Here is a 21,152-nt window from a genome sequence, read left to right as displayed (position 1 = left end):
CCCTGCCCCGTGCTCTCTGCTGGAAGTCAGAGGCTGCACTCCGAAGCCCCTAACCCAGAGCACTTGGCGGGCATCTCTCTTTGCTTGCATCAGCCTGGCGGCCCAGTGGGCCCAGACACTGCTGGGTCTTTCCAGCGCAGATCTGGAGAAGCGCCTCGAATCCCAGCTGCGCACCACCCTTCCCGAAGCTGGCCTGCCTAGGAGAACAGCGAGGCTACTGGGGCTCACCGATAAGCTCCTGGCGGTTTTGGTGGCTGGCTCCCCATTTCCCTGAGACCCCTCACTTCACGGATGGCAAATGTGGGCTCACAGAAACCTTGGAGGCATGAGGCATTGGGCTCCCTTAGAACTCGAAGACCAGATCCACCACCAGGCCTGAGCTTGTAGCTGCTGCCCCAGTTAGAGCTGGGACCCTGTCAAGGGAGTCTCAGAGGGCTCCCCGCTATGCCAACGTCCTCTGCGTCTCCAGCCCTCACCTCCCACCAAGCAGGCTCTAAAACAATTGTTTTGGGGAGGCAAAAACATCAGGCACCAACCTCACTTCGAGACTCAGGACTAATTTTTGAACTTCTCTGAGGCTTAGTGTTTTCTCTGCAATTGGGGAGCGGCACCCAAACCTTGCAGGTGTGGGAGTCCTTGTAAATCCCAGGGTGAGCAAAGTGTGGGGACAGGGCAGTGCTGAACAAGAAGCCGCTGAAGGGGAATCACTCTCACTTGGGGAATCGGAGGCTGGCCCCAGGCTCTTCTGTGCTTTCACAAGGGCTCTGATCTGGCCTGGTCTCCCTTGCTTCCTACCATCTCAGGTTTCACCTGCTGCAGAGAACAGAGCAGAGCCTGGCCCAACTCCCGGCCCCCGCCTGGATGTCTGGTACCTCTGGTACTTGCTAGGAAGGTCCTGGGTGCAGCCCCGAAATCAGGGCATTGGGAAAACACACCCGATGAGTAGGGTTGGGTGTCCAGGCTCCTTGACCTCAATCTGTAAAATGGGCACAGCTTTACAGACGCTGGAGCCCAGGCTGAAGAAGGCCTCAGGGAAGAGCGGCGACACCTCCCGTTTGCCTAGAGACCTTCGTGTCTTGCGCTCTATCCTCTCCGAGACGCCTGGATGCCCATACTCGCCTTAAGCCTCTGCAGCCCAGCCCGGACACCCCAAGGAAGCACTCATGGTGGGGCCCAGGCTGCTCCAGAGTCCGTTTTCCTTAAACTTAGCCTCAAGGCAGCCTGACCGATGTGTGGATACTAACACTCCTGGACTCTACCGCCCCACTGCCCTCCGGGTGTGGGAACTGGGCTGTGTCCCTTAACAGGGCGCCCTCGGCCCCTAGTCCCGCACAACCCCAGCCAGAAGGTCAGCCCAGCAGCTTTGCACGTGGCAAGGAAGGACTAAAGTGCTACACCCGGGCACTCATTGTTCTGGATGACCCAGCCGCACAAGAGTAGACTTAGCCCCCTAACACGCAAAAAGCCCTATACTGCCTCAGGCATGGGGAGGCTTGTTTGGGGCAAAGCAAGCGGAGATCGCGAGTGGGTGGAAGGCACAAATGTCTCGAAAGCGCGGGATGAGGAAACCCAGGCACTGCATAGGGTCGCCGAGCACAGCTCGGGTCCCCAGCCCGGCTGGACCCCGAGCGCGGGAGACCCTCAGCCAGGGGCTCTTTGTGCAAAGCGAGGCTCCTGAAAGGAAAGGGGCACACAGTGTGTGTGTGTGTGTGTGTGTGTGTGTGTGTGTGTGTCCCAAAAAAGGCCCAGAAATCGAGGATCGTCCTGACAAAACAACATAAATAATTTACAAAAACAGTAAGCCTTACTGTGGACCAATTGAATACGACCGAAGGGAACCAGAAAGAGAAGCGAAGGCATAGAGGAAGCAAAGGCAAAGACGGTCCCTCCAGTTCCCAGCCAAAGGGCCAGCATTTCCCTATTCCGATGACGACCTTCACCGCGCTTTTTTAGCAGAGAAATTAAAAAAAAAAAAAATTCAGGAAGGCACGAAAGAGACCCGAAGCCGAATCCCCCCTGCGCTCCCTGGGTGTAAGTCCCCATATCAGCCGATTCCCGTCTAGGGCCTGGAGTTGGAGGTGGGTGCCGGGGCTGGGAGCCGGTGTGTGCTCCTCAGCCGGCCTCCGCTCCCCAGCCCCGCCAGTAAAGACCATCGCGAAGTCCGCGTGTAACGAAGGCTCAGAGGAGCGAGGCCGCAGTGCCGCACGGCCCAGAAGGAGGCGGCGGGTGCAGGCGGCGGGGCGGCTCCGGGTCTCCGGGGGACATCGCTCAGAGCGGTCCCGGAGCCCGGCCTGGAGGAGGAAGAGGGAGAGAAGAGAAGGAAAAGAGACCAAGAGAAACAGGGGCAAAGAGAATCTGGGAGACAGGGAAGGAGAGAGAAACGAGGACAAGAGTCAGACACGGATAGGCGGGGGATGAAGCGGGGATGTGACAAAGAAACAGCCTAGGAGAAGTTAAAAGCAACAGGAAACGAACTATAAAGAGAAATACAAAAATACAAGGAAAAAGATACAGCACCACAGAGACCAATAGTTACAAACGAAGAGAATATCGTAGAGCGGGCACAAAATAAGCAGCGCTTTCAAAAGGCCGAAAGAAAGGTCAGAGGACAAAAGAGGGGCAAGAGAAAAAATTTTAGGGACACTTTGGGTGTCTGTTTGTAGTAGGAAGAGGCCATCTGAGCTCCACCACGCAATTCCGAAACTTCCAACTTTGGGGCCATGGTAAACTGGGGAGGACCAGGCCACGGCACTGCCACACTCGGGCTCGGGGTTCTGGCAGGTCCGGGCGCCCGGCCCCTCCTGCCCAGGGACGCTGTGAAGGCTGCAGTGACGTCACGTGACGTCACAGCATCCCTCAGGTCTGGAGCAAACCTAAGAGCCAGCGGGGGACCCTAAGGGTTGGGGGCTGCATTTGCTCCCCAGCTATTTGGACACCCGGGATGTGCGCAGGGCCTGCGCTCACACTGCGGTCGGATCCACAGTAGCGAAGTCCTTGAGTTTGGCCCGGACCTTCAGGAGGCCGAAGTGGAAAGAGCCGAAAGCAGGTTGCGGGGCGGAGAGGGCTTAGCTTTTCCTCTTGCGCTCCAACAAGCAAGGTGTTGCTCTGCCTCCCACCCAGGTGAATTTGACCTTGCAACCGCCCAGGACATCGTCAGGCCCGGCCTTTCCCTGCCCAGCTCTCCCTGGCGCTGCTCTTTGGCCTTAGGTCCTACGGCGCCGTTCCCACGTCCACGCCCCGTCCGGCGGGCACCCGGCACGAACTGACCTGCACCGCGCGTCCTCCGCGGGCCCCGGGCCGGTGCGAGCCGAGGCGAACACCGACGACCTTGGAGAAGCGGACGCGCCCGCACGCAGCCGCTCGCCTGCTCCCGCCGCAGGGGTGGGGCGCGAGGCCGGAGTCGCCAAGCATTATTGGAACGAAAACGAAATAAAAGCGTCGTTAAGTGAAATAGCTAACTTTTTATTAAATAAAACGACTTAAATAAAAAGAACGGAAAAGGAGAGGAGTGAACCCAGCCTGAACGCAGGGTGTCCTCGGCCCCAGGCACTTCCCCCAACGGCCGGGTCGGCTGCCCCTCCTCCGGCGGCCCCCGCAGGGGAAGCAGGTGGCCGCTGTCTAAAGAAAAAAGCCAAAACTTTTATTATTTACACGTTTGGGCAAAAGTACAAAGTATAATACAGGCGCCCAGCCCGGGGGTGCGGGCGGGAGGCGGAGAAACGTAAGGCGCTTTCTTTGTCAGGCCCGGGCCTGGGGCGGGACGGGGCGCGGGGCGGGGGCTCGGATTGTGCAGCCGCGGGGAGCCCGGGCCCGGCCCCCCTCTGTGGCTGGCCCGCGTGCAGCCGCGCCCCAGGGCCTACTAGAGCCTGGCTGTCCCTTCCCCTCTCGGCCCCAGTTCTCCCCCAGCCCGGCTGGGGGTTCGGGACGCCCCGCTAGGTGGGAGCGGCGATCCGTAGCGACAGTGCGCACTGGTGGCTCACACCAGCGAGGTGACTGCTGGAACCTTGGAACTATCCTCCTCCCAGGGCTGCAGATTCTGCAGAGCAAAAAGCGACGAGTTGTGCAGACAGAGCGGGTCGGGCTGGATGGAGTCGTTGAGGCTCTTTTGGAAGGCGTCGTGTTGCAGCTGCAGCATGAGCCGGCTCGCCTGCTGCCGCTCCGCCTCCCGCTCCTCCGCCGTCTGCCGCCTGCACCGGGGGAGGGAGAAGGATAGCACTGTCATGCAAGCGCCGCTGCGGGCCACCGGCGGGGCCCGGCCCTCCCGGGAGCGGAGGCCAGCCGAGGGCCTCGAGGCGCAGCACCTGTCCGCCTCCCTGCGCGCGATTTACGCCCGGGGCGGCGAGTCGGGAGAGTGGGCTGGGATCGTGTGTTATTGTTGTGCACCCCGGGAGGGCGCCAGGAGGGAACTCTGCCCGCTGCCCACCTGCACGCCCGCACACTGTGGCTTTGCCAACCATAAAAAATTGTTTCTTTCCTGGAATAGCGAAAGCTGGGCGTTGGTGTAACTGACTCTGGGCCCTGCCGGGAGCAGGGTCACTGGGGTCAGCTGGTGGCCGGGCTGGATGTGCACCACCAACTCCGAGCGCCGGAAGGGGTCTGTCTGGTCCAGTTTACACGGGCCCTGTCTTGAACCCTTTTCCAGGACGCGATCATTTCGCCGTTTACGGGTTGGATTGAAACGGATCAATAAAAACAGAGCTGGATGGGGACCTCCAGCCTCGCGGATACTCGGGAATCTGAGAGCGTAGGCTGGAATGGGGGAGGCAGGAGAGTGTGGGAGGTGTGTGTGTGTGTGTGTGTGTGTGTGTGTGTGTGTGTTTTGGGGCAAGTGAGAAGAACCCGAACGGGGTCGAGAGGTGGAACAAAACACACAGCGAGTTGGAGGGGCTCAAGAGACATCGGGATGGTGATGGAAGAGAAGCCTAGGGTGCGAGACGGAAAGAAAAACGCAGAGGGCCTGCTAAAAGGAAGGGAGGAGATAAAACCTATGAAAGGGGAGGCGAAGCCGCCCTGGGGGCGCAGGCGGACGGTAGCACAGGCAAGGGGAGAGGGCCAGGTTCCACACGGCCCTGGCAGGTGAAGGGCAGGTGCAAGGTGGACCGGACTGGGCCTCTCACCGCCACTTGGTTCTCCGGTTTTGGAACCAGGTCTTGACCTGCGCGTCCGTCATTTTGAGGGACTTGGCGAGCGCCGCCCTCTCGGCTGAAGCCAGGTACTTCTGGCGGTGGAAGCGCTTTTCCAGCTCGCAGATCTGCACCCGGGAAAAGGACGTGCGCGGCTTCTTACGCTTGGGCGGCGTCCGGTTCTGGTAGGGGTGGCCGATGCGCCGGGTCACGGTGAAGGGCGTGAGCGCGGCGGCCGCTGCAGAGACACAGGAGGCCCCCTGAAGCCCAGCCCAGCTCCGCTACCTTTCAGGCCTCATGTGGACCCTATGGAGCCCCGTGGGACCCACAGTGCTCCGCTATTTCTCCGGTTCTGTTCGTCCCCAGAGGCACCAAATCGGTCGGGAGACGCCCCCTCCCCCTTCCTCTTTCCCGGGACGCCGGTTTATTTTCCCGCAACTCTCCGATTGCCCTCCCCTCCAAGGCTGCCCGGCGCAAAGGGCGCGGAGGCCTCCGCCGCGCTCGGGCCTCTGGAATCGTTTCCGGGAGTGCAGCGCACAGGGCGCGGCGCCTCTGGCCCCAGGAGGGCCGAGGCCTGACGCCTATTCGCTTGCTCTGCTCACCTGTGAAGCGGTCTTTCACAAAGCGGCGGCTGCTCTCCATCCAGGGGAAATTGAGGCCGCCCAGGCTGGAGACCGTGGGCACGGAGGGCATGGCAGGCAGCGCGCTTGGCAGAGGAGGTGGCACGGCCCCGGGCAGCGGCCTGTGCGCTGGCACCCTGATCACGCCGGCGGGCGCTAGGCTCAGGTTGACACTGTAAGATCCCGCGTCCTCGAAGGGCGCGCCGAGGCCGGCAAAGGAGGCGGGCAGGGACGGGTACGTGGCGCCCGGACGGCCCCCGGGGGGCCCTCCCAGGTAGCTGGCGCCGTCGGGGCCCCGCGGGGCGGGTGCGCTGTCCTGGTCCGGGCTGTTGAGGATCTGGTCGATGCCGAAACTGATGGGCTCGTGGGGATGCGGGGTCTGCGCGCTGGCGGGCGCCTCCATCCTGGGCGGGCGGAAGGGCTGGGCTGGGCTGGGCGGGGAGGCGGCTGGGTCCCCGTTACGGCGCGGCCATGGAGCGCCCGGCGCCTCTCGTCGCACTGAAACTTTGCCAAGAGTGCGCGGGCCCGACAGGCTCTGTGTCATCTTTCTTGAACCGAACCTGGAGTTTCCGCTGCTAATTCCTCTCCCGCCGCAGCCATTGGCTGCGATCAACAAGCCTCTCTCCTCTCATTGGCTCCCGGCTTTCAATAAAGGCCTAATTCATGGAAATAGGAGCTTAGGGACTGTTCCAAGGTGACATCATTTTAACAAACGAACAATAGGTCAAATTTATTAGCCGGGATAATGGGCGGCGGATATTAGCGCCCGAACCGCAGTCTCCCAAACTCGAAATCTAACGAAGCTGCAATTAGCAGACACTCCCCGCTTCTCCAGGCCGGGACCACTTCCCGGTCGCCCTGAACGGCTGGTAGGACGCTTTGCTTGTGAAACTGTCTTTTGCAGAGAAGGTATTCGTTTTCTTGCAATTTTTTTTAAATGCGCAAAAACCAAGCCAAGTGAGTCTTTTCAGTTAGAACGGAGTTGCTGCCCGAAATCACCCTGTGGAATCTGAGGAAACCTCTTGGACACTCGACCTTCGCGGGAGCAACGAAAAAGGCGCAACCTGGGGCGCTAGCTCCGCGCTCGGCGCGCGCGGCCTGAGGAGAGCACCGTGGCGTTCTCCGTGCGACTGAGGACACCGACCCGCGTGGGGAGAATTCGTCCCCGCCGGGGCTTCGGCCGCCGCGTCGCGGCCACTTTGGAGACGGTCCCTGGCTCCCGCCAGGCTGACCAAGGCGTGACTCGCAGGTGCCCACGCGTGCGGGGCTTGGCTGGATGGGGACCCGAGGTCAATCACTGGGGAGCGGGGCTCCTGCCCCTCGAAATTCGTTGCACGGTAGAGGGGCTGTGGTTGCGCGTGGGGACCTGTCCGAGGTGAGCCAGGTGTAGGGACCTTGGGCTCCCAAGTAGCAACATCAGGAAGGCTCAGATTTAGGCAAATAACGGGATTCCTTGGGAAATGTGATTAGCGAACCCCTCCGGGCTTCAGTCCCGCCTGAGCGCGGGGACCACTCCCTGCTCTGCTGGTGCACGCAGGGCTGTCCCCGAGGGCCCAGAGGCACGGTGCCCAGGACCGCACGCGGAGCGGTCACCTTCGGCTCCAGGTTGGGGGACGCATGCGGAATCGTTCCCTCTAGTTCCAAAAATCGTTAGCTGCGAACTCTTGAGTGCTGCAGCTCTGGCCCGGCCTCTTCCATTTGCTCCGGGTCTGCGGCCCCTGGTGAGGGAGTGCAGAGTGCAGAGGTGCTGCTGGCCAGAAAGAAGAATGTCCACGTTTGGGTCGGTCACCTCCGAGCTGAGTAACCTTGAGCTAGTGACTCCATCTCTTTAGGCTTTGGTTTTTTTGTTTTTTAATAAGGTGGGGAATGCTGATGCGTGCATTGTGAGATGTTTGGGAGCGGTGAGGGAGATACAGAGAGCAGAGGGCAGGGGGCCTGGCACACAGTAGGCACGGGGCTCTGCACTCCTCTTTTGCCCCCACTCCCAGTGTCATGGTTGATGTATTATTGTTACCATCTTTGTTTATTTTTCTTGTAATTTTATCTTATTTGCAGAAGCTCAGTATCTTGGCAATATCTACCCATCAGTGGGGTCAGTTTTTGGAGGACCAGGAAGGGCAAGAGGCTGTAGGCTGGGGATTCTTGCTCCCAGCAATCCGGAGGCTGAAGGATTTACATGGATGCCTCCAGGCCTGGGTCTGGGTGAGGTTGTTTGCCCCCTGCGTGACCTTGGACAAGTTGCTGCTCTTTGCAGAAGCTCTGTGTTGGGTGCAGACAGCAAGAGGCCAGCTAGGAAGAGAGCCCAGAGGAGTGCAGGATGCCTGGGGGCTGCGCAAGGCTCCCCCGCTCCCTTCCTGAGACCAGGGCCCACACATTGGGGGATGCTATTGCTCTGGCTCTGGGAGGGCCTCCTGCTTCTAATTCTGGCCTTGCTGCTGGCCATCTGGGGGGCTGTTGGGCCCTCGTTGCCCCTCCAGAGTCAGACTAGCCTTTTGCTTATTGGTAAAACTGAAAGGGCAATAGCTCCCCCCAGGGTGGCCATGAGAACTAAATGAAAGAACATCCTCGGAAGTGCCTGAGAGCTCAGTGTGCACGGGCCGGGCGGGGGGTGAGGGTGGCGGGCAGTTATTTATTCTTCACAGCCACCCTGTGTAGAAAGGGCTGCAGTGACCCCGATCTTTGATTGCTGAAGGAACTGAGGCTCGGAGAGTACTAGTGAGCCCCCAGCTTGGGCCGGGTTGGCGCCTCACTGGCTCCACTTCCCTCCAGGCTCCCAGAGCCCGGAGACCCTGCCTGGGCCTCGTCAGTTCCAGGCACTGTTAAAGTGGGGTAACAAGGCCCACCTCACAGAGATGCTTGGCACAGTTAAGGAGGAGGGGTTAAGATGGCGGCCAGGGCATATGCTTCAGAATCTGATTCTCACGTCAGTTTGCCAGCTGTAGAGTTGGCATTTCCCATCTTCTCTGTGCCTCAGTTTTCTCATCTAGGAGCAAAACTGCACCAACCTTATAGGATTAAGTGAGCTGGTCCAGGTACAAGCATTAAGCAAGGCGCCTGGCATGGATGGGCTCTACCACCTCACTGCTTGGGGCCAGCTTCCTGAGCCCCCTGGTTCCTCAGTTGTCCAACCCTAGAAGCTTTGGGTCACTAGTCACAAGCCCTCTTTCATTCCCGCTCAGACAGAGGACTCTGTTAGGCGGCTCAGAACGAGGAGCGTAGCAGGGCAAGCGGACACTAGGCCAGCGGTTTTCTTTTTTTTTTTTTTTTAAATTTTATTTTAAAGAGAGTAGTACATAAGAAACAAACAAACAAAAAAATAGAACAGTAGCAGCTTACCAGTATCACAAACATAAACAAATCAAAGCAAGAACATTCAAAGTGATACAGGGTCTCAAGACAAATTAATACAAATCAACAGTGGTTGTTACATTGCATATCGCTCTCCTCAATTACATTGCTCAGATTATCAGATGTAAGAATGAAAGATTGCTCAAACCATTATAGGCCAGCAGTTTTCAAACTGTGTTCCCGGCTGGGGAACCAGCAGCACCTGGGAATTTGTTAGAAATACAGATTCCTGCACACTGAATCTGAAATACCCCTGGGCTCAGAACCTATGTTTCAGAGGCCCTCTGGATGCTTCTGATGCCTGCTGCAGTTGGGAAACCAGTGCCCAGAATACTATCCGTCCCTTCCACATTCTTCAATTTATTGTTAAAATATTTTGACAGAGACGCTCATAATTTAAAGCTCTCCTGTGCATCTGCGCTAGCATCATCTGCTTTTCCTCCTCCGTGTTACTCATCTGTGCTGCTCTTGGTTACCTGGCCCAAGCTTTGTCTCCTTTATTGGTCTTTAAAAATGCCCTTGATTTCATTACCCTTTTTTTTGGTATCATTTCTTTCATGAATGCTTTGTGCTTTAAAATTAATTTCTTCTTTCCTTGCTGTGGTAGGATTTTAAATTATTTTGTCAACTTTTCTTGCTTTTTAAAACATTCAAAGGCATACCTTTTTCTCTGAGCCAAATGCAGTCTGCGTTGCTGTGTTTGGTGTTCCTGAGAGTGTCATTCTTTGCTGCCCCTTTGTACCTAGTATCAGCTGAACAGTGAGAAAGATACACACATGCGAGAAAGATTAGAAAATTCAAATTGTAAGAATGAGGGACGTGGGGGCCGGGAGTCCTGAGGCTCAGACACTTCCAGGCTGCAGCACATCCTGTACTGGTCCCTTTGGGAAAGCTGGGAGAAAGGCAGAGCCGTGCTGGGAGTCACATGAGAGAGGGTGGGGTCCAAGGCTGAGAGGCTGAGTGCTGGAATTCCCAACTGGTCCATGACCCCAGACACAGGAGGCCCAGTTTCCTCTACATTTATTCTGTCACTGACTTCTGTGTGAGTTGAGATTCAACTTCCCTGTCTGTAAAATGGGGTAGAGATTGGACCAGGGCTCCTATATGTATTTGGATCAGCTACCCTAACTGAAAAACTGATGAAAATAACACAAGCACATACGCTGTCACACAATGTCACAGGTTGTGACCTGCCCACACCACTTTGGTTCATTTACCTTCAGTACCTGTGGGGTCCTTCCAGTTCTGACGATGGAAGGCTGTAATGACACCTGCCAAAATTTATCCACTCCCTCATTCATTCAACAAATATTTATTTAGTGAGGACCTTCGCACATTTCCTGGGCCCGGTCCTGACTTTGGGGGCCGTTTCCCTGACAGTGAGAGCGATGCAGTTGGAGCCTTTCATCCTGGCTTCCTGCAAAAGAAAGGACCTGGGGAAGAAGCTGCCTGAAGGATTCAGTCTGCCAGCTGACGGGAGGAAAAGGCCCCCAGGTGCAGGGTGCTGTTGGGAGCCCCACGACAAGTCATGGAGCTTCAGGGACAATGGTGTAGGCTGGTGCAGTCCCTCGCCAGTGGCAAGCAGCTGGGGATGGGAAATGGAGATGGGATCTCAACCCAGAACTGTCTGGACTACAAAGCCCATGTTCCCCTTCACTTCATACCCCCATTTCCGTTCTGGGGGAGGAGGGAGTCAAGATGCCAAGTCCTAAGACTGAGTACAGAGGGTCTGGGTAGAGAGGCCCAGGAGCGGGTGTGAGGGCTGCCTGTGGTGTGGTGCAGCTCACTTCTGTCTCCCCTACTGGCCTGGGACTTCCCGTAGGGCAGAATGGTGTTGGTGGGATTAGATTCCATGTCCTGGGATTGGGTGTAGGGCCATGGTATTACACAAATAACACACAGCCAGGGCAGAGAAGGGGATAAAGGCAAGGGGTCCTGGACCTAATTCTGGGTCCAGGAATTTGTGTGTACTCGTGCAGCTCTCCCCATGGCTGGGGCCTCTGCATCCTTTAAGACCCAGGCCAGCTGTCAAATCTCTGCCCACTCTCCAAAGCACCCCCACCTCAAGTCATTCTCTGTTCTGTTTATTTCTGTCATTGTCATTGCACTGGTTGTGGGAACTGACTTTAGCCCGCCACTGATCTTGTTTATCCTGCTCACCGCTTTACGAGGGCAGAGGTATCCGTCTCATTTACTGAAATTTGTTCGAGGTGAACAGATGAGTAAATGAATGATTTCCAGGGTCCTGGAGCAGGCTCAGACCCTGGCCCTGGTTTCCGGGGGGCCAAGACCGTCAGGGAGGCTGGCAGCAGCACGAGGATGCTGGCCACATGGTCAGGACAGAGGGTGTAGGACAGTGGAGGGCAGCGTCCTTCCCCACGGGGCGGAGTGGGTGGAGGACGTGGAGGGGCACTGAGCGGTGACCATGTGCAGGGTGGCAGGGACGGTGCAGTCATGTGGGCCACGTGTGGTGACCTTCTCGGGGACCTTCACGCCTGATCTCACACCGCGCTGTTTCCTTCCCCCACCTATCAGCCATTTTCCCCACTTTGTGCTCTGCAACTTTCCTCCCTTCCCGACAGATTTCTCTACTAAATTTGACTTTGTTTCAACAGTTTTGTTGGGCAAATTACATTAAGATGGATGTTGCAGGTACTCTTTATGGTTTATTTATTGTGATACTGTTTGTATCTCACACTTATAAATAACTTATGTTATAGCTTTTGTTTGTGGAAATGTAACTTACATATTTTATTACGCTTTCTGTAAACCTCAAAAAGAATCTTGTCAAGGAAGCGCTCTTATCAGCAATCCAAACTATGGGACGTAAAAACCAACACTAACATTATTTTTTAATATGCCAAGGAGGCAGGTTACGCTTGCTGTAGTTGGAAAGGTTTGCTGTCATCGTAAACTTGCACCTCAATAAAACATTAAAAAGTCTCAAGAACGATTTTATAAAGTTCAGAGAGGAGGTGGCAGAACCCACAGACACAAAACAAAGGGCCCAGGTACTGGATTGACCTTTTGCTGGGAGTCCCATGATGTGGGGTTCCCTAAAGGTTCTATGTCCACCCCTCCTACCCAACTATTCTGCAGTCCAGTAGTGAAAGAATTAGGTCTAGGGACTAGAGTGGAAAAGAAATCTAGTTCTGGAATCAGGTAGACTGGATGTTGGATCTTGGCTTGGTCGCTTTCTAGCTATGTGGTGTTGAGTCAGTATTCAGCCTCAGTTTTCTCATCTCTAAAATGGGGTAATCATGCTCAGCATTCTTTGTTGTTGAGGATATTTATTTATTTAAAAGAGAAAAGAAAACAAAATAACAACAAAGATAAAAACAAAACAACACAAAAACAATAAAATTGATACAGAATTTCAAAACAAGATAGGAAATCAACAATAGTTGTTATGTTATATATTGTTATGTTCCAGGAACTTGCTCAGATAACCCGATGTAAGAATGCAAGATTGATCAAACAATTGAAGAGAATAAAAAGGAATTTAAAAAAACAGTAGAAATGATACAGTTTCACTAATCAGGATAGTGGAAATTCAGCAATGGTTGTTACATTGCATACCGTTGTCTTCACAGTCGTTGTTCAGATTACCAGATATAGGCATGTAAAACAACACTGAGATTCCATCTCACCCCAGGAAAAATGGCCATCACCAAGAAGTCAACCAATAACAAATGCTGGAGGGGCTGTGGGGAAAAGCGAACACTTTTTGACTGCTGGTGGGTGAGGACTGGGAGTGTGGACTGGCATCTCCTCGGCGTTCTCAGCGGGGAGCACGGATGGTGATGTACAAGGCTGTGTGTGCTCCATGACGACAGTGGGCCTACTTATTTTATGTTTGCTTTGAAACTTTCTCCCTTTCTACTCAAGTCTGCTCTGCTCTCTTGTATCGCAGCGGTGAGAACCCAGGACCGGGCTGAGGTAGGCCAATGCTCCACCTGAGTTTCCGCTCCAGCCCTGTCCTTCTCAGCACTCCTTTTGGTTCCTTCGCCAAGTGTGCTTTCAAATGCCACCTTTCCCAAACTTCCAACTGCCTTCAATGCCCAATCTCTTTCTCCAATTTCTCTCACCAAACCGACCCATTCTTTGTTTTCACGCTCAGTTCTGCTGGCAGTTGGCTAATTTGTTCACTTACCTTAGCTAATGGCCACACGCCAGTCCAGGTTTGCATTCTGAAAGGGGCCTCCACTACTCTCACCTCAAGACACATTGTGGGGTTGCCAAGGGCAATGGAAGGGAGTCTAGGGGGCCAAGGGGGCCTTTCTGAGCCCCTCAGTTCATCACACATAGTGCAGGGATCCTATATTCCTCAGACCAATCCTAGAGAATTGGTGACAAGACAGCAGAGAAAAAGAGAAACATCTAGAACACAGGATACAGCTTCCTCAGGACCAGGTTCTGGAGTCAGTGTTGAAGTAAAAGCTTGACCCAAGTCAAGGGACCTTCAAACTGCTTCCTGCTTGAGCACTGGCTGGAGCAGCTGGCTTGACTTAGAGCCCTATATTGTGTGAAGAACCACGTCTGTACATTAGAACCCCGCGGGAAGGATGAGGCCTGCACACATGGCCGCGTCCTCCCTCTAGGCGTGCGTTTGTGAAGTGGCTGCCTTGTGGAGTTGCCCGTCCCATTTACTTGGTCCTCTTGCTGAACCTGAGTAAGATGTATGTGTAACCCGGTTAGCCCATACTGCAGTAACTGTACTAGTTGGTTTTTGTGTACCCTCCACAGGGTCAGGTGTGGCCTTAGGTGCTTGCTTTAGTCTTGGGGTAGAAGGTCCTTGCAGAGACCACTTCCACATGGATGAATAGTCTTTGCTTGAGTCCTTACTGTCCCCCATCCATCCGGGCAGACTCTCCAGGCTTGGGTGAGCGAGGAAATAGTCCAAACCAGGTTCTCATCAGTTGTGGGAGGAACGTGCAGAATAATGTGATCCATAAACACTCAGCTTCCCTGCTTTCTTCTCCTCCTTTTGGAAAGACTCAGAACAGAATATAGCCCGCTAAGAAAAACCAAGATTCTATTCCCAGTTTTAAGGGAGAAACCTGTCACCTAAACTCAACCTGTCTAGAAAGGGCCAGGTGAGATTGTGGCAGTCAGCCTTCCAGGGAGCCTCGCCTCCTGGTAGCCACAGTCTTTGTAACCCTTTCCCTTGAGTGTGGGCTGGACCAGGTGATTTCCCTCTACTGCACAGAATGCAGCAAAAGGGATGGGCACCCTTCGGAGATCTGTTGTAAAAGACTGGCTTCCAGACACAGCACTTTCTCTGGCTCTTATCTGATGAAGTAAGATGCCATGCTGACCTCTCTACGCAGAGGCCCACGTGACAAGGAACTGAGGCAAAGGTCCAGGAGAAAGTGACTCCTGCTAACCACAAGTAAGCCAGGATGTGGGTCTTCCCACTGGGGCATGGAGCGGATCAACCTCTGATCAGCGAGTCCGATGGGCCTGTGAGAGACCCTGAATAAGGGCACTCATTCATGCATTCCTGACCGATAATAAACATTGTTTTAAGCCACTGAGTTTTGGGGTGATTTGTTATGCAACAGTAGAGTTCTGAGAAACAAATGGAAATGGACCTAAGAACTAACTAGTTTCAATTTACAACTGAAAGAGGCCAGGAACTCCTGTAAGGTGAGACGGATCTCGGTTCAGATTCTACCTATGTGGCTTATATAAATTATGAGGCATCTTTGCACCTGGTCTCCTCATCTGCACAATGGGACGTGGCAGAGTTGTTGTCTGGCCTCGGCGTGCCGTCTCTTGGGCTGCTCTGTAAGTCCAGCACCGTGAGCAGGCCCTGCAGAAGCCAGCAGCGGGCAGGCTGGCCAGTCATTCTCTAGTAGCTCTCCAAGGCCAAGGCTCCTGGACCTACCCTGGCTGCTGTGAAACCCCAGGTGACCTCTGGCTGTGTGGCAAGAACTGAGTGCACCTTGGCATTTTCTTGTGAACACTGTAATGCAAACAGCTTGCTTTTAGATCTTAGACATCTGTAAAGAAAACAGTGCCAGAATGGGATAAGCCTTCCATGACACCTTTTTGTGGGAGGGAGGACTACAGCTCCCCAGAAATAGAAATTCTTCTTAAACTTCTCTAAACAGCTGTTGTTTTTGAGAAGGTTCAACACTTGCCTTTTTAAGGAAAATATTTCCTAATAAAATATGGAGCAAGGCCATTGCTTATTCACTAAATACTACAAACAATCCCATCTGTGACAGCTTTCCCTGATTTCCTTCGCACCTGAAAGGCAAACATTTAGAGATAAACTTGGGTGGCTCTGCTTTTGTATGACAAGCTTGTTGTAAAGCTCAACCATCAAGGAATGTTTCAAGACTACTCTGAAAAGTGAGGTTAGAACAGGAACCTGTGGACTTGCTTGTTCAACAATAAGGCCAGCCTTTCATGTCTTACCAGGAATAAAGGGGAGAATATTGATTATAAGCCTGAACCATGAAGGCAGAACAGTGATACAAAAAACATTTGACAGTGGCAATCACAAATTAATGGCCTATTTATAGTGTATCACAAACTGTAAAGGCCTTCATTTTCTAGGTTTGGATTGAGTCACAATCCCAATAATAATAGGAGCTTTTTGGAGGAATGGAAACCAGCTCTTCTTTGTTCTTTGACAACCTAAACTTAGCACCTGCACTGCTTTGGGTGGTCCAAAAAAGCAGAGCCACTCAAATACGCTATTTTAATTGGGTATTAAAAATTAAAACAGAAAAAAAAAAATTAAAACAGAACGAGAAGGACTGAATGCTGTCAGACCCAGAACTTCCTACAGGGGCTATGAGACTTCTGAAGAACTCTCTCCGTAGGCAGTAATTGCACAGCTTAATTCTTCTAGACTGAACCACTTCAGATTTATGCCAGTGCAAAGCAAACGTTGTTTGTAAGTCATTTAATTGTGTTACTGTCTCTCAACTTTATCAGATGCTGCTGAGGCCAAGAGGCCTGCGTGCAGTCCTGTGGGAGACTCTGCAGGACTCCCAGGCTTGTTCTAAATGCCCACAGCCCACAGCCCCTACCATAGGATCTTCCAGATGCAGAATCCACGACTCACATAATGAATTCAAGTGGCATTTGTCTCAATCCAAGATCCATGCTGAAGGCTTCATCTCCAACAAAGTGACAACCGTGACTGCAGACCATGAACTAGTACACACTTAGGTGCAAACCAAGTTTATTATGTTCTTTGGTTAAATGTTATTTCCACATACTTTCAGAGCATTAGGAGAACCGAGATAATGTTCTCTGATAGACTGAAAACACGTTTTGCTTTTTCAAAACAAAGACTGACTATGTTACTTGTGCACTATTATAAATTTTTACAATTAGGCCAGACTTATAAAAAGGTAGGGCTTTTGTTTGTTTTGAAAAATAGATTCCCCTGGGCTAGCCCGCATCAGTGTGTTGGACCCAGCCTTCCGAGAGTCTCTGGATAAAGGCTGCTCGGCAGGGGGTCAGGAGAGTCAGGTCAGCTCATCATGTCCAGGCTACACAGTTCGGGGTGGTTGTCACTGCGCAAGGCCTCTGCCACATCTCTTCTGAAGACGGAGAGGTTCTGGGTGAACCTGAGGAAACAGGAAGCGGTAAGCGGTGAACGGTAAGTGTGGACCTCTGGACGAGAGGCCACTGCAGCATTCAGGATCCTGCAGGGAGCTGCTCCTGAAGGCAGGCTCCAGAGTGCTGTGAGCGTCCTCCTCTCCACATCCCACCTTGGCTGTCCTGCTGCCAGCACAGCCCCCAACCCTCCTCAGAAGACAAGGTTACCACCAAATCCACTCTAACCATGTCTGAGTGTGAGGTGCATTTTGTGGTTCTACTATTTAAAATTTTTTTTTAAAAAGTCGAAGTGCACATGGATGGTAAGGAATAGAAGAAGAAGAACCAAAGTTTATGTGTCAAACACTGGATTGAGTTTATATATACACTCATTTAATTATCATGAATCTTCCCAAAGGTTGGTATTAGTGTATTCACCTTACAGCTGAAAAACTGAATTAATGGTTAAACAAGATGGGGCACTGGTTATGACTACCTGGTGGGCTGAAATCCTAACTCCTTCTCTTATTTGCTAGGTGATCCTGGTGGCTAATGCGAGTAGCTACCTCATAGGACTTCAGGTGACAATTCATTGCGACAGTTGAGACTGCACCTGTAGATGCTCAATAAAGTACCTGGTGCAAGGAAAACACTCAGTCCTTGTGGGCTGTTACTCCTGAACTAGGGAAGGCTGCTACACCATTTCAGTGAGCAGCTCAGGAGCGTCTCCCAAATTTCCAAGTCCTAGGTGAAATAGTTTCCCTAGGCACCTGGCAGTTCCCCATTTATCCAGTTATCTTTCTAGCTGACTCTTTCTGATAGAGGATCTTAGAATAAAATGTATAGCCAAGGGAACATGTCTGCATATCCTTCCTGACTGGGCCTTGTGTTACTAACACCTTGGCTGGTAACTCCAGTGTATACTGCAGACTGAGATGATGAAATACATTTCAAATGGCACAACAGTGAAATGCTACCACACTTATGAAAGGACAGTGCAGGCAGCTTTTTCCTGAATACATTTTGTCTGTCATTCATTATTGTCCATCTCCTCCACTAGAATGTAAACTCTGTGAGGCTGAGAACCTGGACCAACTGGTTTACCCTAAGTACGTCAATGCCTGCACACAGTACTCTCAATAAAGTCTGGTGGACTAAATGAATTTATTTATTTATTTATTTATTTACAGGCAAAGGAAGGAACTAATACTTACTGTAGGCCACGAGTCTGATGCAGCATGTGTTACCACCCTGTCACTCAAACCTCACAACTATCAGCGCCTGCATTTTACTGCTGAGGAAACTGAGGACTATTTCTCACTTAACTGCCTTTCTGCCATACAGCTTACAAAGGGCAGGGATAAAATTTAACTGTAGCCTGCCTGTCCTCAAAGCCTGTGCTTGTTCAAACGCTGGAAGACTTTACTCATCACTCAGGACAGAGCTTCTCTTCTCTTCTTCAGATTTTTCCAATTACAGTTCTTTCTCATATCTCTCTTGTTTAAGGGCAAAGGCTGGATTATACTAATTTCTGCATCTGTGTAGTGCCTAGCATTTTTGTTTGGGAGAAAGCAAATACCCAGGAGTATGTCTTGAATGGAAATGAGTTGGTTTAGCATCACAAGGTGTAAGAGAGAAGCACATTAATACATGAGCTGTGTTAAGCACATTCTAATTGCTTTCACAAACCTGAAATGTCTGCCTTCCCCAGAGAGGCCCAACTAGGCAATGCTCACCTGTCTCTGTTCTTGATGGACAGGTTCTGCTCCACTCCTTCCATCAAGTTCCTGAAGCACTGGGCAAGAACCTCCTGCTTAGGGAGAGGTTGGCTGTTTATCAGACTTGCTCTCAGTTCACTGAAATACTGTTGGGGGACAGAACCATGTCAGGGCGCTGGCTCCAAACCTCACTTGAAGAAAGCTCTGTGGAGAGGGCTACATGAACTCTGAGCTACTCTGGGCTCACCAATATTCACAGGAGTTTTTATCTAGGTCCATACTGAACTTGAAGCCCTTAGAGAAAATCTAAGCCACAGAGACATTCTTAAGTACAAAGCTGTATTACCCTTTCTCATAAAAACCTCTTGCTGTAATTGTTCCACTGTCATTCCTTACGCGATGGAGGCCTTGTCCCCTCTGTGGGGGACTGAACCCATGGTCTTCCTGAATCTCATCTCCACTTAGCACAGAAAGGCTGAATGAGGAAGAGCCCCAGCCTGACGGGAAGAACTGAAGATGCCCAGGGAGCACTTGGGTGACTGAAGGCAAGGCCAAGGGTCTCCCTGTAGGCATCATCATCTTTCCTGGCTTCAGTGAATCACGCTCAAACAACTCTGGGCTGTGTTCCAAGTCTGTCCTCGTGGGTTAGAACGGGTCCTCCCTGCTGAGGCAGGGTACTAGAGGGGCTTGCTTGGTTCTGGGAGAGCTTGCCGGCGCTAAGAAAAATATCTGTCATACCTGGTCACAAATAACTGCACAGCCCCTTCTCTGCGGAGGTCTGTGGGCTTCTATACAAACACAAGCTCTGGTGCTAAACACAATTCCTAATCATCGGAAACAGCCTAATTTCAGCACAGAGGCAACGTTTTGCCAGGCATGTGTTTATCCCTCCAAGCCCAAGTAGCATGATATTTAATTTCCATCACACATTAAAACAGCTCACATCAAAAACACACATAATTAATATGTAGTCAGACTAATACTTAAATACTATATATCAGAGGCATTACACTTAAACTGCAATGTCTTCCTGAACAAGATCGGGAATGCACAAAACTACTTATTTTTCCCTTTTATAATGATGCAGTGACTCACACCAAATAGAAAATTATTAGTTTTTCATCCCAAACCATGAAATATTGCCTCCATCAGTAAAGTATAATATTGTGATGTCATAAGCTTTTTCTAAACACTGAATTTGCCCTTATTCCCTCTCAATCATTTTAAAAGAACTGCTCTCTTTTATAGAGCTTGGATTTAAATCACAATAACACCGAGGGAAGATGAATGACAGTGCTATTGAATGTGGCTAAAATTGGATACTTCAGCACAGGTGAATGATGAGACAGCTCTTCTTTTTTTGATACATTTTCTTCTTCTATTAGTTTCCTTCCAAGCCTGGGATTTTAGTTTGAATTTTAATGTATGCAGCTGCCTCTTATCTCACTGTCTTTTTCCCCAGTACTATCTTATTGTACAGACAATTCATTCTCCCGGGCAGTAATGCACTGTTCCTACTGACTACTAGGGAGGCAGGGTGGGTTCAAAGGAAGCTGGTGAGGCCTGGGAGACAGCCCAGGGTGGCAAGTCCACTTATGAAGCTGGATATGTGTGTCCCCAGATGAAGGGCACTGGCACAAGTCCCTGGAGGGCCAGTGCTGCCCCCATCCAAGGCAGCAGGGATCCAAAAAAATGAAAGGAGGCCCAAGGAGGCGGCCAAAGGGGTTGTTACTGAGAATTTCTCTGGAGTACGGGGAGGAAAGTGAGGGTGACCCTGAAGCACTAGTGGGCAACTTTGCTGGGTTCCAGAAGAGCTGGGCTGGAGGGCTTTGAAGGAGAATTGAGAGCGCCAGGCAAGAGCCTTCTGGACAACATGGCCTTGCTATGGCGCTGTCAAAGTCCCAGCTCAAACTCAGGTGGCTTTGGGCCTCGGTCCTTCATCGTTACAGCTCAGCTGGTGTGCCACTTCTCTACTTCCCGTGGGCCTTTCTGTAACTACACTCACCTTCTCATTGAGGAGGATGAGCCCCAGGAGAGGCCTCGATACCGACCACTGGTTTCTACAGTCTTCGAAGACAATGGTGTTCATGAGGACGGACATCATCTGGAAGAGAGTCACGTGAACATTGGAATGCCTTGGCTCACAGCTCCCCTGCGTTCCAGGCCTTTTATGTGCCAATCTTCCAATCCCTCTATCTTGCTAACAGCCAGGGGGACAATTTCTATATAGATAGCTTTGGGTATGGAAGTCTAGAAAACTGCCTGTACGAATTCTTGGCAGACTCCCAGCTCCCTGAGGAAGTCTCCACCACTGAAAGCTTGGAAAGAATCTTCTGTGTGAGCGTAAGTCAGAGATCACAGAACCAAGAGGACCCGTCGCTGCTTCCTAATACTCAGGTGCTTTCCTGCATGCTAGAGCACAAGGCAAAGGCCCAGCTCGCCTTCCTTCTGCCTCTCACTTTGACTATGAGGACATGTCATGGATAGGCAGCATCGCTCCACAGCCTCTCTGAGAGAGAGTGGAGTGGGATACATTCCTCCTTACCTGGAATTTGTTTCCTGCTACCTCTGTTATTCTTCATTCACTAATTCACTCACTCATCCATTCTCTCCTCCATACATGCACATGCTCATCCACTGCCCTCAATTAAAAATGCATGACACATAGGGGATACAAGAGAACACAGGCATGTATCACAGCCTCAGTGACTAAGAAGCTTGAAACCTCCTAGGAAAGATCACCTGGAAGAGAACAGCAAACAGCCTGGAAAAGTACTGTG

The 21,152-nt window shown here is 52.1% G+C and overlaps 2 protein-coding genes across 5 annotated transcripts in view; both read right to left on the bottom strand.

Moving 5' to 3' along the window:
- Positions 1–3,976: 3,976 nt before the first annotated feature.
- Positions 3,977–6,146, bottom strand: Tlx3 (T-cell leukemia homeobox 3). The gene is made up of 3 exons (XM_005376328.2): positions 5,726–6,146; positions 5,118–5,361; positions 3,977–4,187 (listed from the first exon to the last, which is right to left on the bottom strand). The coding sequence occupies exons 1-3, from the start codon at positions 6,144–6,146 to the stop codon at positions 3,977–3,979; spliced, it is 876 nt and encodes a 291-aa protein (XP_005376385.1).
- A 10,129-nt stretch (positions 6,147–16,275) lies between these two features.
- The window catches only part of Ranbp17 (RAN binding protein 17), a 315,493-nt gene continuing 310,616 nt past the window's right edge, over positions 16,276–21,152 (bottom strand). For 3 of the 4 annotated variants that reach the window (XM_005376323.1, XM_005376324.1, XM_005376326.2), the window contains 3 exons: positions 20,378–20,476; positions 18,391–18,518; positions 16,276–16,683 (listed from right to left, as the gene is read on the bottom strand). In XM_005376323.1, coding sequence (XP_005376380.1) covers positions 16,587–16,683; positions 18,391–18,518; positions 20,378–20,476 — 324 coding nt within the window. In that variant the 3' untranslated portion in view covers positions 16,276–16,586. The remainder of the gene's footprint in view (positions 16,684–18,390; positions 18,519–20,377; positions 20,477–21,152) is intronic. The other variant, XM_005376325.1, reaches the window with a different exon arrangement.

Source organism: Chinchilla lanigera, unplaced genomic scaffold (assembly GCF_000276665.1).
Source record: "Chinchilla lanigera isolate Chin_1 unplaced genomic scaffold, ChiLan1.0 scaffold00007, whole genome shotgun sequence".
Taxonomy (NCBI): domain Eukaryota; kingdom Metazoa; phylum Chordata; class Mammalia; order Rodentia; family Chinchillidae; genus Chinchilla; species Chinchilla lanigera.
The sequence above is the reverse complement of the archived record's forward strand: the minus strand, read 5'-3'. Positions and strand labels throughout refer to the sequence as shown.